This window comes from Phyllopteryx taeniolatus, chromosome 1, assembly GCF_024500385.1.
Source record: "Phyllopteryx taeniolatus isolate TA_2022b chromosome 1, UOR_Ptae_1.2, whole genome shotgun sequence".
Taxonomy (NCBI): Eukaryota; Metazoa; Chordata; class Actinopteri; order Syngnathiformes; family Syngnathidae; genus Phyllopteryx; species Phyllopteryx taeniolatus.
The window spans coordinates 50,817,748-50,836,367 of record NC_084502.1 but is presented as its reverse complement, the minus strand read 5'-3'; the positions used below and the strand labels follow the sequence as shown (position 1 = coordinate 50,836,367).

The following is an 18,620-nucleotide window of genomic DNA, read 5'->3' as shown; positions in this document are numbered from 1 at the left end:
ATGTGCAGAATGTGGTTTGGCATTGTCTTGCTGAAATAAGCAGGGGCGTTGCTTGGATGGGAGCATATGTTTCTCCAAAACCTGTATGTACCTTTCAGCATTAATGATGTGTAAGTTACCCATACCATTGCCACTAACACAGCCCCATACCATCACAGATGCTGGCTTTTGAACTTTGCGTCCATAACAGTTCGGATGGTTCTTTTCCTCTTTGGCCCGGAGGACAAGACGTCCACAATTTCCAAAAAAATAGTTTGCATAGTAGAGTTTCAAGTTGCACTTACAGATGTAGCGCCGAACGGTATTTGCTGACATTGGTTTTCTGAAGTGTTCCTGAGCCCATGTGGTGATATCCTTTACACATTGATGTTGGTTTTTGATGCAGTGCCGCCTGAGGGATCGAAGGTCACAGGCTTTCAATGTTGGTTTTCGGCCTTGCCGCTTACATGCAGTGATTTCTCCAGATTATATGAACCATTTGATGATATTATGGACCGTAGATGATGAAATCCCTAAATTCCTTGCAATTGTACATTGCGGAACATTGTCCTTAAACTGTTCGTCTATTTTCTCACGCACTTATTAACAAAGGGGTGAACCTCGCCCCAGCTTTGCTTGTGAATGACTAAGCAATTCAGGGAAGCTCCTTTTATACCCAATCATGGCACCCACCTGTTCCCAATTAGCCTGTTCACCTGTGGGATGTTCCAAACAGGTCTTTCATGAGCAGTCCTCAACTTTCTCAGTCTGTTTTTCCACCTGTACCAGCTTTTTTGGAACGTGTTGCAGCCATAAAATTCCAAGTTAATGATTATTTGCTAAAAACAATAAAGTTTATCAGTTTGAACATTACATATCTTGTCTTTGTAGTGTATTCAATTGAATATAGGTTGAACATGATTTGCAAATAATTGTATTCTGTTTTTATTTATGTTTAACACATCGTCCCAACTTTGTTGGAATTGGGGTTGTATTTCTATCCTTCAAACAGAACCTAGAACTAAATATGGGGACTTTGAATGTTGGGACTATGACAGGAAAATATCGCGAGTTGGTTGACATAATGATTAGGAGAAAGGCTGATACATTGTGTGTCCAGGAGAGCAGGTGGAAAGACAGCAAGGCTAGAAGTTTAGGGGCAGGGTTAAAATTATTTTACCTTGGTGTAGATGGGAAGGAAGAGAAATGGAGTTGAATGGAGAAATGGGTTATTTTAAAGGAAGAGTTACCTAAGAATGTCTGGGAGGTGAAAACAGTATCAGATCGAGTGATGACGCTGAAACTTGAAATTGAGTGTTATTTATAATGTGATTAGTGGCTATGCCCCTTAGGACCCCCCCCCCCCCCCCCCCCCCCCCCCCCCACCCAAGAACCGCCCATGTGACCTAGAGGTGAAAGATAAAGGCGCGATACGAAGTAGTTCTGAGCATCCCAGACAGAGCGTCGTAATTGGTGCAGATTGTAATGGACATGTTGGTGAAGGAAACAGGGGTGATTAAGAAGTGATGGGTAAGTTTGGAATCCAGGAAAGAAACTTGAAGGACAGATCGTGGTAGACTTTGCAAAAAGGATGGAAATGGCAAAAGTGAACACTTTCTTCCAGAAGAGGCAGGAACATAGGATTACCTACAACAGCGGAGGTAGAAGCACGCAGGTGGATTACATTTTGTGCAGACGATGTAATCTGAAGGCGGTTACTGACAGAGACATGCTCTGACACAGCGAGAGACAGCGACATTTCCCAGACAAAATTTTGCCGGCTACGCTGCAAAACCAGATTAGCAAACTCGAGACTTAATTTCCTCCTCATCCACTTTTTTGTTATGGCAGGGCTGATTATTATTGATTACTTTTTTCCAATCCCTGCTGACATCAAGATACCATTGTGGAGCCACTCAAAGATTTCATCGACAGACCTTTCGATCGCTTCGTCATGCAAGCTAGTGGATCCCACCGTGATCTTACAAGATGGCGCCTACCCATGTGGACGCCTCGGTTACGTACTCTCTAGTATTGTCTATGTTTTTGTGCTTTTCGTTTGTCTTTGGAGACATTACGCGACTCACTTAGGGAAGACTTGCTTAACATTAGGGAGTCGACCCCGGACTTTCTTTCACCAACTTTCGCAAATCCACTCAGTTTTTTTCTTCGAGTTACTCACCGGTGGGGCAGCTACAGTCTACGGCACATGGAGGCGAAGACAACGGAGGGGCAAGCGTGCTGGCCTCCAAGTGAAGCTCCGCAAGAGAGGATATAGATTGTCGCTCCCATCGATCCACCTGCAAAATATACGCTCCCTACCCAACAAAATGGACGAGCTTCATCTTCTGACAAAGACCAGTAAAGACTTTGGACATTCCGTCGCTCTGTGCTTTACGGAGACATGGCTTTGTGAATGCGTCCCCGATGGCGCCGTAACTTCACCAAGCAGACCACGTCACGGAGTTATCGGGGAAAACAAAAGGTGGCGGGATATGTTCTATATGTTCATATATGTTCTGTATGCTCAGCACACACTGCAGCCCTGATTTGGTGTCGCTGTTTTTGAAATGTAACCCATTCTCCTCACCGCGTGAGTTCGCATCTTTCATTCTCGACGGTGTTTACATTCCTCTTCAAGCTAACACAAATGCCGCACTGCTAACGCTCGCGTAACAAGTAAACGAAATTGAAAAAAAACACCCAGACTCACCCCTCATTATTCTAGGCGACTTTAACAAAACTAAACTCAACCACGAACTCCTAAATACAAGCAGCACAACGACTGTCCTCCCAGGGAAAATAACATTTTAGACCACTGCTATGCTACGCTAAATAACGCATGCCGTGCTATATCTCGTGCAGCTCTGGGCTCGTCTGATCACTGCTTAATTCACGTAATACCAACATACAGGCAAAAACTTAAATGCGCGAAGCCTACGGTGAAAACAGTGAAAAACTGGACCAACGAAGCAAATATAGAACTTCAAAGCTGTTTAGACTGCACAGACTGGAGTGCCTGTGAAAATTCAGCTGGCAGCGTCGATGTATACACAGACACTGTGACATCCTTTATCAGTTTCTGAGAAGAGGTGTGTGTACCAACAAAGTCATTTCTCACGTTCAATAACAAGAAGCCGTGGTTCACTCCCAAACTTAAGCAACTTCGCCAGACTAAAGAGAACGTATATCGAAGTGGGGATAGAGTCCTGTATAATTGCGCTAGAAACCAGCTGGCTAAAGAAATTAAAATGGCAAAGACACATTATGCAGTTAAGTTAGAAAAACAGTTTACCGCTAACGACTCTAAATCAGTCTGGCATGCATTACAATCGCTAACCTATTACAACCAACCAGCCCCCCAAGCTGAGAATAATAAAAGACTAGCCGACGACTTGAAGACCTTCTACTGCCTATTTGAAAAGGACACTTTCACACCCCACACCGACCCAGCCGCATTACCGCCATCGCACCACTGACTCCCTCTCCTTCGTTGACCATCCACGAATAGGAGGCTTCGAATGTTGTCACATCTCTGTTGGGCCAATTATACATTAATCGTGCACTCACTGTAGTAGTCTCGCCACTCTGCACTATTTGCATATCTGTTGTTGACCAATACTGGCCGCTCATGAGCTTGAGTAGCATCTGCACAATTTGCACAATTTACAATTTCCCAGATTATCGCACTACTAGTCATTTTTAACTTCATCAATTTATTTTAGTCTCTGCGCCCTTTGCACAACGGTCATTGCACCGGACTATTGTTCTCTTATTCATTTCGAACTGCTCTGCTAGAGGACTCTGCCTCTTTTTGCAGAATTGTCAAAAAATATATAATACAAAATTGTACCGGCATTACCACATTACTGGGAATCCTTTATTGCTCAGTGACAGTTTTTTTATGTCTTTCTGTCTCAAAAGTATTCTCTGTCAATTGACTGTCTGTTGTCGTACTAGAGCAGCTCCAACTTCCACAGACAAATTCCTTGTGTGTTCTTGACATATATGGCAAAAAAAGATTCTGATGACGACCGCAGCAACCTGCTGAAAAGACGAAAGGCTAACTTCTCCACTGGCACTGAAGATCTGCAACCCAGCTCGCCCGACAGCCATATTCAAGTCCTCTCCTCCATTGAGAAGAAGCTATCACTTCTCGATCTGTTACACCACGAGATTAAGGAGCTCAAAATTATCTTGGAGTTCACGCACCAGCAAGTCAAAGAGTTTAAGGAATACAATGCCGAACTTTATTCAGCCATGAAAGTGATGACAACTGAGGTAGACGTTCTCAAGAAAAAAAACAAAATTCAAAGAAGCAATGCTGGACCTACAGTCAAGAAGCATGCGGGATAACCTCATCTTTTCCGGCATTTCCGAGAGTACAATTGATAATCCAGAGGCTCAAGTAAAAAACCCAAAAATTCTGAAAATCCCGAAGGAGACATTCGCTAACATCACCTTTCACTGAGTACACAGACGAGGAGGGATTCATTCCCGTCCAATCCTCTCCAACGAACATTACCAGCAGAAAATCTTTGTAAAATCAAAAGGATGGGAGCTTAAGGGTACACAGCTTGGGCTGAATGACCAGTTTCCATGCAAAATCAACGAGCGTCTTTTACCGTCTAATGAAGAATTACCGGCAACAAGAAAAACGCGCCTCACTGGTTGTGGACAAACTATATGGAGACGGTCAATTGTTTCGTGATTCCAAAGTCACCCCTTGACTCTTCTAATAGTTGAGTATTCCTTTCAAGTTTGCTCTAATATTTGGTATGTAGTGTAGAAAACCCATGGAGTAATTTGTTTTGGGGAAGAAAAAAAAAGGGAATTGCGAACATCCTATTGCATCCTCTGCTCACTGACATGGGACATTGCCCTTGTTTTCTTTTTACTTCTCTTTCTCTACAGCAGTGATTTCCAACCTTTATGGAGCCAAGGCACATATTTTACATTTGAAAAATCTTATGGCACACCAACAAACAAAAATGTCACAAAAAGTGGATACATTAATTACTGTATGTACTTCCTGCCATCTAATAGAAGAGCATTTATTTGTTATGTCTGTCACTATGCCTCACTGGCATAAATAGATAAACAAAGATACATTATTTATTGTAAATAAGTTTTTGAGCAATTAAGTAAAAATTGATCATTTCCCACGGCACACCTGAAAATCGCTCCCGGCACACTAATGTGCCACGGCACACTCGTTGGGAAGGAATCATTGCTCTACGGTACTTCCTTTTCCCTTCTTTATGGCACTCCCCCATCCCCTACTTACCGAATGCTCATTCCCCCATCCCTGCCCCCACCGTACACATACGTATTTGCATGCTACTTTTGCTTGTATGCATAACTCATGAAATATATTCCCTTGTCTTTCATTTCCATGTTTTTGCTATGCTGAACTCATATATAACACGTTAAATACATCTAAACAGCCATCTTAGCTAGGGAGAAGCATCTCTACAGTCACCATTTGACTGAGTGCAATAACTCGGATCTTGCCATCATTCCAGGAGGCTTGACGAAGGAAATCCAACTGCTGGACATCGGTGTAAACAGGGCGTTCAAAGTGAAGTTGGGAGCGGCGTGGGAGCGATGGATGAAAGATGGCGAACACAGCTTTACTAAGACTAGGAGGCAGCGCCGGGCGAGTGTTAAATATATTCTAGAAGTTATCATTTATTTGCTTAGCTTGCATTAGTATTATGGACGATTTTAGATGTCTCGCCTTCAAAAAGAAGACTCAGCATCATACGATGGAAGGGCGCCTGGACCAAGGACGTGATCGGATGTGGTCGGGGACGTGACAGGTGTTGGTCCAATGTTTTGTGTTGTGTCTTATTGTTTAGAACATTATGTCTGGGAAAAACCCTCCTATTTTCAAATAAATGCAGGAGCGAGGGGGGGGATTGTTTAGAGCGTGTTGAGAGGCTGTGATCTGAACAATCTCCCATACGCCCTCCTCATGAGAAAAAGAAACCAGCGTCTTCATTCCTTTTGTGTCTATTTTCTATAATGTTGGGTAAGATAAATCCAACAGCGAGTTACACGACAATTTGTGAATGGATTGCGGATGCTTGAGCTAACGTGTCTACTATACTTGTGTACTGTATACTGTATCCATCCATCTTCTGTACAGCTTATCCTCACAAGGGTCGCAGGCGTGCTGGAGCCCATTCCAGCTCAAAATTATTCTCTAGCATTTTAGACAAAAGTTAAAACACCAATGACCTCTAGGGGGCAATCAAGGATTGGCCACTGACATAAGTTTAGGTCAGATCAACATTACAACTGACAGAAATAATGGGTGCTAACTTACTGTAATTAAATTACTTTAATAAATACTGTTAATGACATGCTTACTCTAACTTTCTCACTGTCCCAGCAATATGGACGGGTGTTGTCGAGTGTTTGCATCCGTTTGGCTTTTCCTTTTTTTCTTTTTTTTTTTCACACTGCGTTGCTTGAACGCGGCATGCTCCTCCTTGTGTACATTCTTCAGGCGCTCGATCAAATTTGTTGTGCTGAAGCATTTAGATGACGTTCCCCACGACGTACTGCAGTTGTGCACAGACTGCAAATAACGTACGTGTTGTTCGTCTGAGACACCGCAAAATAGTCCCACACCGACGCCGTGTTTTTTCACCGACAAGATTGAAAAAACTTTATTGGCTGCCAGAGGCTAAAAATAAACTAGCTTTTGGTTTCATACGCGACGAAGACGCGGAGTTAAATGTCTTGTGCGGAGCCGATCGATGACCTCATTGATCGGATCGGTGAATTATGACATGAAAGCCGATCAGCATAAAATGCTATTTATCGGCCGATACCGATAACACCGATCAGATTGGCGTAAAGTCTAGATCCAATAATGATCAGCAATCATGCTCCAATTTCTCTCTGCCTCAAACTTGAATCAAACATGATACCTTCGCCAACCTGGCGCTTTCATACTTCTCTACTGAAAGATCTCAATATATTTGGAAGAAAGGAATGGAAAGATTTTCTGGATATGAATGATTCCACAACTATATCGCCATCCTTACTTTGGGAAACAGGGAAAGCTGTAATTAGAGGCAAAATCATTTCATACTCTCCCTACGAGAAAAAACAAGAAAAAAAAATCGAAAGCAAATTGGAGATGAAAATCAAACAACTCACAGAAGACTACGCAATGAATCCGACAAACCTACTTAGGAACCAACTTGATAATGCTTTTTATTTATTCATTTGTTTTTATTGTTCGGCTGTTAGGTCAAGCAGAATGGAAGATCTGTATCCCTTTTATGCCGGAACAGTTTTACTGTCACAGTGGAGTTTTTAAGCTTCCGCTGTGGTTTCTTAGTATTATAATTAAGGTTTATTGAGAATCAGAGTCGAACAGAACAAAGTTTCTAGAGGGGAGAGAGAAACAAAGACAAAAGACAATGCACCAATTGCAAACAGGATGAGAAAAGTAAGTCATTACATAATCTACAAAAATGAAACATTAAATATGAGTGTTGCATGAGGCTGTAGTGCTACACCTTGTGAGGGCAGGACAGGACAAGCTAGAATTGGACAAGGACAGGAGAAGAAGCATGCAGGACAAGGGTCGTGAACCCGGTGTGTGGTGGGATTGACGATGTAAATTATAAAAAGTCTATAGGACGAGAGTATGAGTGAGGGGATACTCAAGCAATTTGCATATTCATTAGATATTTGTCGCAATAAGTGAGTGGCCCCACACCCAGTGAAAGAGTCCCAGGGGTGTGTGCCTGCAGACACATACAAGTGTCCTGTAATTGCCGTGTCTGCACCGCGGAGGCTGAGAACCCAACCCAATCAATCGAGGGGCAGGATCGGCCCAATACCAGCCCCCCAGCCAATCCACCGCCCCACGCGCCCCGCCCCGACCCCCAGGAGAGCCAGGAGAGCCCCCCCCCTGCAACCTGAAGGGCCCGCGATGAAGCCAGTCCAAGGGCCCGAGGGCAGGAGAGTGTCCCTTGTTTGTTGGAAAGGAGGGTGGATAGGGGCACACGACAAGGGAACGATAAGAGTGGGGGGGGCCCAGGGAGAAGCTGCGGGCCATGAGAAGGGAGCCCCAACACCAAGGAGTCATCCAGCCCGGGGGGGCCCGGCCTCAGGAGCACCGCCATGCAGCTAAGTGAGAACCCACCACCCCCCTGTTACTATGACTGCCAGGTCCACGACTGGCAGTCATTGGACCTACCCCGTGTATCAGTGCCCCCACGAGTGGTGTGGTGCATTAAAATCTGGAGAGGCCAGTGAGCCGAGGGGATGGGGGGGCAGGGCTGCCAGGCACTGCTGCCTAACAGCCAACCCCACCTTCCGTACCCCCGTCTCCCACCCATGACACACGGTCCCCCAGAGATGGGTGTATGTGGTGCATTAAAATGTGGGGATGAGTGTGTGTGATGCCTTTAAAATCCAGGGGGGCAGGCAGGGCAGAGGGGCAGAGCGCATGGACCGGGAAACAGCACAGACATGCTGCAACCCAGCCTGACACCCACACCCTTCCGACACCCACACCCTCCCGACCCCATACCAGTCCCCCAGAAACCCTTTGATATAGATATGTGACCAGATGTGATGAGTGAGAAAAATATATACAGAGAGTGGTGTGAGCGTGTGCTAAGTGAGTGATTAAGAGGCATATGGCTTCTGCAGGTCGGTCCCATCAGGCCGGACAACCACCAACGAAGAGGGCTGCCCCCCGCAGACCCGCAGCACCGACCCCGGGACCCCACCCCCCCATATTCCCGCCAGCAACCACTACCCGTCCCCCCGAGTGTGGGAGTGTGCCTCCAACCAGGCAGGGACAAAAAACCCGCAGCAGGCCCCACAGCCCGCAGGGGACCACCCGGCTCCCCCACAGCAAGAGGAAGATTCGACCGCAGCGGGACGGCAGGAACGGAGAGAAGAGGAGGAAGCAAGCCCGAGGAGCGACAGAGGGGCCCCACCTCCCCCACCAGCAGCCAGAGCGGGGGACCCAGGTGGGCGCCAGCTGGGACCGCTCCAGCACCCACGGAACATGGGCGGGTCAACATCACACCACCAACACTCCCCGGGAGGTCACCCCAGTGGTTCCACCCAACCCCCGAGATCGGGAAGGATTGAAGCCCCCACAGACGCCGGAACCGCAAACACAGGGACAATAGAAGAAGATCCCCACTCCATGCATGTGTCCTCTCACCATGCAAACTGATTTAAAATGTGTGGGAACATAAAAATAAATAAATAGAATAATAATAAAACAACAACAACAACCTCGACAACAAAGAATACAAAATTAAAAAGTTTACTTTCACACTTAGTCACCCTACCCAGGCAAAGGAATCAAAAGTCGAGATGTAGCATGTTGATGAAAGGTGACCAGCTATCCAAGTATATATGTAATTGATTTTTTCGTTCTGCTGATATTTTTATAGAATATATTCTATGATGAGATTTAGCTACCGATTGATGTTAATAGCTTGTTTGTTTACTTTTCTGAAGAGTGGAATGACTAATTCTATTTTTCTTATTTTTTTAATAAAAAATTATCACACCAGAATCTAATGTTTGAAACAATTTAAATGTGATCTTAAATTGAATCATTGAAAATAAATAATTTATTTGAGCTAAGGTTATCATTTTTATTGTAGCTATTCTTCCCAGTAGTGACATAGGCAAGTTATTCCAGTGTCTTAAATCAGATGAGATTTTTTTCCCAAAAGTGGTGTGTAATTTAGATTGGTTAGCTGTGAAGTTTGACGAAATATTAATACCTAAATGTTTCCTATAGGAATAGGGTAATCTGGGATTTGATCTGCAGGAGTCCATGAGTTTGCTGTTATTGGGAGTATTGTTGATTTTGTGAAGTTGATAGAGTAGTATGATATTTGTGAAAATGTTTTAATGAGGTTGAAGACTGCTTGAAGAGAATACTTGGGTCCGTGTAAGTAAAGAAGAATATCATCAGCATATAGATTGATTTTGTGTTCTGTCACAAGTGAGCAGATACCTTTAATATTAGCATTTTGACGTATAGCAGCAGCAAGAGGTTCGAAGAATATTGCAAATAGCATTGGTGAGAGTGGACATCCTTGTCTGGTTCCTCTTTGTAATGTAAAACTTTGAAGTAATCCCATTTGTGGTGACTGTCGCTTTCGGCGAATTGTATAATGTTGCTATCCCATGTATAAATGAATCTCCGAAGCAAAATTTGCAAAGTACTGCAAACTGGAAAACCCAGTTAATTTTATCAAAAGCTTTCTCTGCGCCAAGTGACATGATGATTGCGTTTAGATTTTTATGCTGTGACATGCTTATTAAATTTAACAGACGTCTGACCTTATTTGTGGAACTTCTACCTTTAATGGATCCTGTATGGTCAAAGTGGATTATCGACGGGAGTACCTTTTCAAATCTCGCTGCAAGGGCTTTCGAGATAATCTTGATATCTACATTAATCAGTGATAACGGCTGATAGTTAGCTGGGAGAGTGGGGACTTTAACTGAATTTAGTAATAACTTAATTGAAACTGTGTTCACATGGCTACTAATTGGACCTTTATCGTTTATCTCCTTGACTGAGAAATAGAGGCGCTAGTATTGGCCAGAAATGTTTAATGAATTCAACGGGGATTCCGTCCGGGCCAGGCGCTCGTCCCGATTGCATATTTTTTAACGCGTGATGTAATTCTGTGATGGTTAAACGAACATCAAGGCTGTCTTTAATTTGTGTATTTAATTTAGGAATGTTTCGATCCTTAATAAAAGTTTCAGGGCAGCACGGTGAGCGACTGGTTAGAGCGTCTGCTTCACAGTTCTGAGGACCGGGTTCAAATACCGGCCCCGCCTGTGTGGAGTTTGCATATTCTCCGCGTGCCTGCGTGGGTTTTCTCTCCAGGCACTCCGGTTTCCTCCCACATCCCAAAAACATGCTTGGTAGGTTAATTGACAACTCTAAATTGTCCGTAGGTATGAATGGTTGTTTGTTTGTATGTGCCCTGTGATTGGCTGGCAACCAGTTCAGGGTGTACCCCGCCTCCTGCCCGATGATAGCTGGGTTAGGCTCCAGCACGCCCGCGACCCTAGTGAGGTGAAGTGGCTCAGAAAATGGATGGATGTATGGATAAAAGTTTCAATTTCTTTTTGGTCTGGGTTGTTCGAAGATGCGTGTAAGCTCCTGTAATAATTGTAAACATTTTTATTTATTTCTTGCGGTGACTGTGTACGGTTGCCCGTTTGAATCTTGAATGGCTGTAATTGATGACTTTTCTTTATTGCGCTGAAGTTGGTTTGCAAGGAATTTTCCTGATATATTACTGTACTCAAAGTTAGTGTATCTTAACATGTTGTATAAAATCTGTTCTTTTGGATAACGTCTAATTGATGTTTTGCCTTTTGAAGTTAGTTTCTAAGCGTATCTGTTGGATTAATTGCATATTCTTCTGTGAGGTGTTTAATTTTTTCCTCAATTCCATTTTCCAATTTTTGTTTTTGTTTTTTTTTAATACGAAGAGTATGTTATGATTCGACCTCTCAATACAGCTTTCCCGGTTTCCCACAACAGAAATGGGGATATGGTTGGGAAGTCGTTGAATTTCAAAAAGACATTCAACCCATTCCTTCCTCACGAAAGAATCAAAATCCGGGTCCTTCATTAGGGACGTGTTGAAGCGCCATGTTGGTGGGGGTCCCAAACTTGATTCAACTTTTAGATTGAGAGAAATTGGTGGATGGTCGCTGATGATGATTGTATGTATTTTGGGGGTAATTCTTCGAGCTGCTGAATTGTTTGAAAGACAAAAATCTATTCTTGAGAAAGAGGGGGGAGGTGGGGATGACACATCGGATCTTTCCCCTGCCAGCGCCCCGAGCTACCCTTGCGGGTACCTTGGCAGCTCACGGGCAAACTCCGTTGGGAAGGAAGCGGGCAGCGCACCTTGCTCCAGCCACCCTGCCTTGGAACTCTTTTTCTTGTTTTTTTTCTTTTTTCCTTCCTCCTTTTTCCGCCAAATCCCCATGCGGATCGGACTGGCTAAACAGCCTGCCTAAATTGTGTTCCACGCACGTAAGTCCAACTTGCAGTCTACTAAAAGTATAGATTGGTGCATATTTGGGTTTAAATTAACGAGGACAGGAACCCCCAGCTCTATATATTGTCATCCCATGCTCATTTCCACCCTCACATCACAAGTCAGTCTCCTTTGCCAATGTCTGTCCTTTGTTTTGCTTTTCTCTGCATTATTCCCCTGTAGACACCCCTGTTAGATCTCATTAAATTTTCTATAAAAAAATCACTACCTATATCATTTATGTGTGTTTGGGTTCGACAAAAGACCTCTGATTATCGAGAACTCTTATCTAATTCCTGTAGCAACCTTCAGATTACGAGACATAGAGGATTTCGTCACTTTGTCCTGATATTTTCGAGATAAAATAATTCGATTTTAACGCTGAAACTTAAAATCACGCTAAACCGGAAGTAGCGCAGGCCGATTTACGCTACATAGTGGTCAAGCCCGCGTGAGGCGATACCAAGTTTCGTCCAACCCAAACACACAAGATTAATGATATTTTGCAATAAAACTAGGCAGTTCGTAGTTGCAGCCTGTCTGTGTGTGTGTGTGTGTGTGACTTCGTTACCATGGCAACGCAGTTTCCCGAGCACTTACGAGCGTGAAGGAAACAAACCTTCTAACCCTCTAGTGAAACTGGAGTGAATTTATCCATCCATCCATTTTCTGAGCCGCTTCTCCTCACTAGGGTCGCGGGCGTGCTGGAGCCTATCCCAGCTGTCATCGGGCAGGAGGCGGGGTACACCCTGAACTGGTTGCCAGCCAATCGCAGGGCACATACAAACAAACAACCATTCGCACACACATTCACACCTACGGGCAATTTAGAGTTTTCAATTAACGTGCATGTTTTTGGGATGTGGGAGGAAACCGGAGTGCCCGGAGAAAACCCACGCAGGCACGGGGAGAACATGCAAACTCCACACAGGCGGGAGCAGGGATTGAACCCGGGTCCTCAGAACTGTGAGGCTGATGCTCTAACCAGTCGGCCACCGTGCCGCCGGAGTGAATTTATGGCAATTATAAATGTTATTTAGATATCCGTGTTTTGTGCGTTGCATACTTTGAACTGTGGGAAGAGTTTCGACGTAAATTCTTGTTAAAAAGGCCTTTGAGGGTCGCAAAATCGGTCACGAATTCTGGGAGTTTGTGCGATACCCTTTTTTTTTCCCCGTCTTATAGCTTCTTGAGTAGCTAACCAGACTACTCATATGCCCGTTGTGGTTTTGCGAAATCTTATTCCAAGCTTCACTGCGTAAATAAGAGATTTGGGAAGTGACAGGCCACCCTTAAGGGCGTGGTACACCAAGAATCCCTGTTTTGTGTCAGTCGAACTCTGAGCTAAAGTGTTAGCTCTTTGTGTCTGAAAAAACACGTGATGCCCGTAACGGTCGTCATCTTTGCTTTGTGTTGAAACGCTCAAAGCAGACCGCCATTTGGTCATTTTTGACTTAAGGCTTTGTAATCCGCTGTCTCCGCTTCACGGAAGATGAGACGTCACCGTGACGTCACCACGTTGGTTCATCCCTTCGTGGTTTTGAACCACTCCACAGGCTTCGGTTTATCCTAGAGTGCCCCCTCACGGACGCTCATGCCATTACGCAGCTCCCGGTAAACCGGAAGCTGTAAACTGCCTGGCCGCTGCTCAGCTGCTAGGAAGCTGTTAGCGATCACGCATCGAGACAGTGTGTCCCCTCTTGATCGCTGCTGGAGAAATAATAAACTTTAGCTTGCCTACAAGCACCGCCAAGTGCTTTTTCCGGCTGGTTTTAAGCTTTCATTGTGCGCTGATCTCCCACAAGTGTTCTGCTGCGAGTGACGTGCAATCTTGCGCCACACGTCACCGATCAACCGACCACCCCTCGAGAGCACGGGTAACTAGCTGCCTTTATCACGAAAAAGTGCTCTTATTAATTTAAAAGCCTCAATTTTCACTCATTTTTCGAAACGCAGACGCTGCGATTGTGTTTTAAAGCTTTATGCCTGGTATTTTTAACCAGTTACATCAAGCTGTGCCAACGAGAGGTGCTGCATTGCTAACGCAGTAGCACCAGCTTCCGTTCGCAGACGTTCCCTACACAACACAACTTGATTTAAACACTGCCTCACGTTAATAGTAAATTATTTAACGGTCGTTTCCGAAGGGAGCTATTAATTAATTGCTTGTTTAATTTTTAATCATTTCGGGTTTTCATTTTTAGTTGTGTCTGTTTTGCCCTCCTGGGGGCTGTCAGTCCTGGGGCTGCTCTGCGTTCCTGGGAGCCGGGGAGGTTCCCGTTGGCCCCCACTCCGGGGGTCTCGTCCTGGTCTCCGGGTGGGGTTTGGTGGCTGTGCTTCTGCATCCCGGGCCTGTGTCCTGCTCTTCCCTCTCCCCAGGGCAATACTCCCTTATTGGCTTTCTCTTGGGCTGTGTGTGGTCCCCGGCTGGCTTGGGGCTCATGGTAGGATGTCAGCGCCTCCTGCCTTGGACAGGCCTGCCTTCTGGACCCTGTTATGGTCACTAGGCTATGGTCGGTTTTGGGTGGTGGTGGGTGGGTGGGGGATAAGCTGTTGGGTATGGAGGGGGTGCCCCCTTTTTCTCTGTGGTCTGCCAGCCAGTCAGGCTGGGCCAGACCCGCAGGAGTCTAGCCTCTTACTTCACACACACTGCACATTTATAGTATTCACACTGTACATACTGCGCACTTTGGGACCTTTCACATCTCATTCAGGGTCCCCTGGGGGACTGGCACTAGGCATGAAGGGCCAGGTCCCGGGCCGGGTGCTGGCACATCTGTGCGGGTTTTCGGTCTGGTCGCACCCCACCCCACCCCAGCCTGCTCTCTGGCCCGCCATGCTTTTCCCTGCAGATTTTTAATACACCACATACATTCACACATCCTTTGGAGACCTGGTTGGCCTGGGTGGGGGTGACAGTTACGGGTCATTATTTCCCTGTGACTGTCTCGCCAAACCCCCACCAGTCTCTCCAATTTTAATGCACTACACCCCAACACAAACAATCACGGTACAGGGATAATGGTTGCCAGTCGGGGACCTGGTAACCATAGTAATAGGGTGGGTGGTGGGTTTTCACATTTATTTTGGCTTGACTCCTGGGGCCAGCGCCCCCCTCCCCTTGTTAGGCCGCGGAGAGATGAGGGTCCGCCCCCCTCTCCATTCTCATGGTGCCCTCGCTTGTCCTTGCTCACGAAGGGCACTTATCATGGGCTCGCTTTGGCGGGCTATGACTGTTTTTTTTTCGATGCCGGCTGGCTCCTGCGTTGGGCCCTGTTGGTGGCTTGGGCCCCCATGCTCTCCGGGGGTGGTGGGGGCAATGATGACAGTGGGGCCCGCTGGGTCGGGGTGGGGGAGGCGGTTCTGCGGTGCCCGTGCCCCTTGGAACTGGTCTGGGCACTTCGGTTGGGCTTGGATTTGGTCCCCTGCTGGACGGGCTCGCTGGTTTAGCCCCCCCTTGTGGGTGGACGGGGCCAGGCTCACCCTTCCTCAATCTGTCGGCTCAGCAATTTCGTACACCAATTGACTAACATGCATGTGACGTGGTGTTCCTTCACTAATAATTTTGATAGGAACATTATAGACTTTAATTACTTGTGCTCTGACATGCAAACACCAAAGGCATGAAAAAGGTGCCCCCGCAGAGATTTTTTTTATTTTAACATAAATTAAGCAGGCGGCACGGTGGACGACTGGTTAGAGGGTCAGCCTCACAGTTCTGAGGACGCGGGTTCAATCCCCAGCCCCGCATCTGTGGAGTTTGCATGTTCTCCCCGTGCCTGCGTGGGTTTTCTCCGGGTACTCCGGTTTCCTCTCACATCTCAAAAACATGCATGATAAGTTCATTGAAGACTCTAAATTGCCCATAGGTGTGAATGTGAGTGCTTGGATGGATTGATTATTATTATTGTTATTATTATAAATAATAATTACAACAATACTGATTTAAAATATTTTAAATAATAATAATAATAGTAATAATAAGGGTGGCCTTATTTTTCATGATTTCAGAGCCATTTAAAAAACATAATTTATCATGATAGTTATTAGGAAAATATATTGTCTAAAAAAATTGTTATTGTGACAGGCCTAGTTTCAGCAGCAGATTTAGAGAGGGTGGAATGAAAGCGGCAATGTTGCGAGGTGAAAGAAGGCTGTTTTGGTGATTTGACAGATGTGGGGTTGGAAGGAGAGTGGAGAGTGTGGGGTCAAAAGTGAAAACAAGGTTTCTGATCTGTGGGGAGGGAGGGAGTGTGAGCCCATCAATGGAGAGCGTTAAGTCCTGAGTGAAGGGGAGGAGCGATTTGGGATCAATGATGAAAAGTTCAAATTTATTGCCAAATTAGCAAGTGGTGGCTTCAATTTGCAGTGAATGGTGTGAACGTCGTCTGCTCTGGAGGAGCCAACACCACTAGAAAAAGAAATCCCTAGATTTGTTGGTTGTCAGATTTAAAACAAAATAATTGCTGGAGAGCTAAATTTTAGCAACAAAGTCGCTTAGTTGGCAACACTGAGGAGCCCTCGCTTTATCGCAACATGCTAGCTCACCACTAGGTCATCAACACAAGCAGTCCTTCATATTTGCGTGAGACAGAATTGCCCCCAAATCGCAATGGTTTCAAGTGTGAGTTAAGTGTGCTGTATTTTATGCTTTGTGGATTTTGAAACGAGAGGGTCGGGCTTTAATTAAGACCTGGGAACTTTTTTTAAATGAGAAAAAAAGCATAATTTGTCTCCCTTAATTGGATGTTTTGGTCTGTCAAAGCACTCCAGCATCTAACATGAGCGCAACCAAATATGAACGTCCTTGGCAGCGAGCAGGAAATCAGCTTGCTTCCATGCTCGGCCACACATTTGCCTGCTGATGGTCCATTTGCATCAACACTTGAGTCATGTGACCCACTTCAATATGACGCTGTGGACTGTGATTGTTGTCGACTCACAACATTTTACTTTGCACACGCACGCAGGCACACAAACATACACACACACACACACAAACAACAACAACAACAATAATAATAATAATAATAATAATAATTAATCACACTTTTGCAGCGCTATTCTAGGCACTCAAAGACGCTTTACAATTCCATGCATTATTCATTCACTGGGGGTGGTAAGCTACTTGGGCAGTGTGTGTGTGTGTGTGTGTGTGTGTGTATGCCCCATCTTTCTTAAAATAAAAGCACTGGAACATGGGACAAACGTATTGAAACACAAACACACACATAGTGGCGGGTGACCATCTGACCTCTGAACTTCTTGGGGGGGTTCTCCAAATCTCCAGCAGCTGGTTCCACCACACAGCGATCATCCACCAACCTGCACACAAACGCGCGTACATACAGATTAGTAATCATTATCACTGTATACAATTAGCATTGGGAGCCAAACATGCAGTAGAAAAATAACTTTCAGTGTTTCACACCTACAGGCAAATTAGAGTCTCCAATTAACGTACCAATGTGGGAGGAAACCGGAGTCCCCGGGGAAAACCCATGCAGGCATGGGAAGAACAGGCAAACTCCACACAGCCGAGGCCGGAGCTGTCGAACGTGATGCTAAATGAAAGATTTTAGATTTATTTATACGTAAGAGTGGTGACCCAGTAGGGGAGTGCCATGACAGTCTGCAATCTTGAAACTGAAGTTCCCAGCTTTCTCCTTGACAAGTAAGTCAACACTTAGCACAGTGGAAGCACATTTGCCTCACAGTTCTGAGGACTAGGGTTCAAATCCCGGCCCCGACTGTGTAGAGTTTGCATGCTCTCCCCGTGCCTGCGTGGGTTTTCTCCAGGTACTCCAGTTTCCTCCCTCATCCCAAAAACATGCATGGTAGGTTGATTGAAGACTCTAAATTGGCCGTCGGTGTGAATGTATGTGTGCGAATAGTATGTGCCCTGCGATTGGCTGGCGACCAGTTCAGGGTGTACCCGCCTCTCGCCCGAAGATAGCTGGGATAGGCTTCAGCACGCCCGTGACCGTAGTGAGGATAAGCGGTACAGAAAATGGATGGATGGAAGTAAGTCAACACTGCCTAAATTACCCTAAAGCTAACTTTTTTCCATTCAGTTTTGTTCGACAGTGTTGTTGTTCTTCGAGATTTTTTGATATACGATGGCTACAATACGTGGTTGAAAAACTGAGGGTCTACAGTGTTTGGATGGAATACACAATTTCAACGTTAGATGGTAGTAATTTCTTCACAGTGTCCTTTTACCTTAAAGATTATGGTCACAATCTAACTAACTTTGGGTGAAGTAGATAATTACATGCAGTTGTTGATTACTTCAAATTAAATTAAATTACTGGGCGGCTGTGACTCAGTGGGTAGAGCAGGTCGTGCAGTGACCGAAGGGTCGGTTCGAATCGCAGTTACGACTGTCCGCATGTCGAAGTGTCCTTGTGCAAGACACTGAATCCCAATTTGCTCCCAGTGGGCCTGGCAGCGTCTTACATGGCAGTAGTTGCTCGTTGGTGTATGGATATGTGTGTGAGTGGGTGAATGTGAGACTTTGTAAAGCGCAACGTGGGCATTGTGATGGTGTAGATAAAGCGCTAT

The 18,620-nt window shown here is 45.3% G+C and overlaps 1 protein-coding gene across 1 annotated transcript in view; it reads right to left on the bottom strand.

Moving 5' to 3' along the window:
• Positions 1 to 18,620, bottom strand: part of itpr3 (inositol 1,4,5-trisphosphate receptor, type 3) — a 243,398-nt gene that overhangs the window by 215,283 nt on the left and 9,495 nt on the right. Inside the window, exon 2 of the mRNA XM_061748450.1 lies at positions 17,311 to 17,381. Coding sequence (XP_061604434.1) covers positions 17,311 to 17,381 — 71 coding nt within the window. The remainder of the gene's footprint in view (positions 1 to 17,310; positions 17,382 to 18,620) is intronic.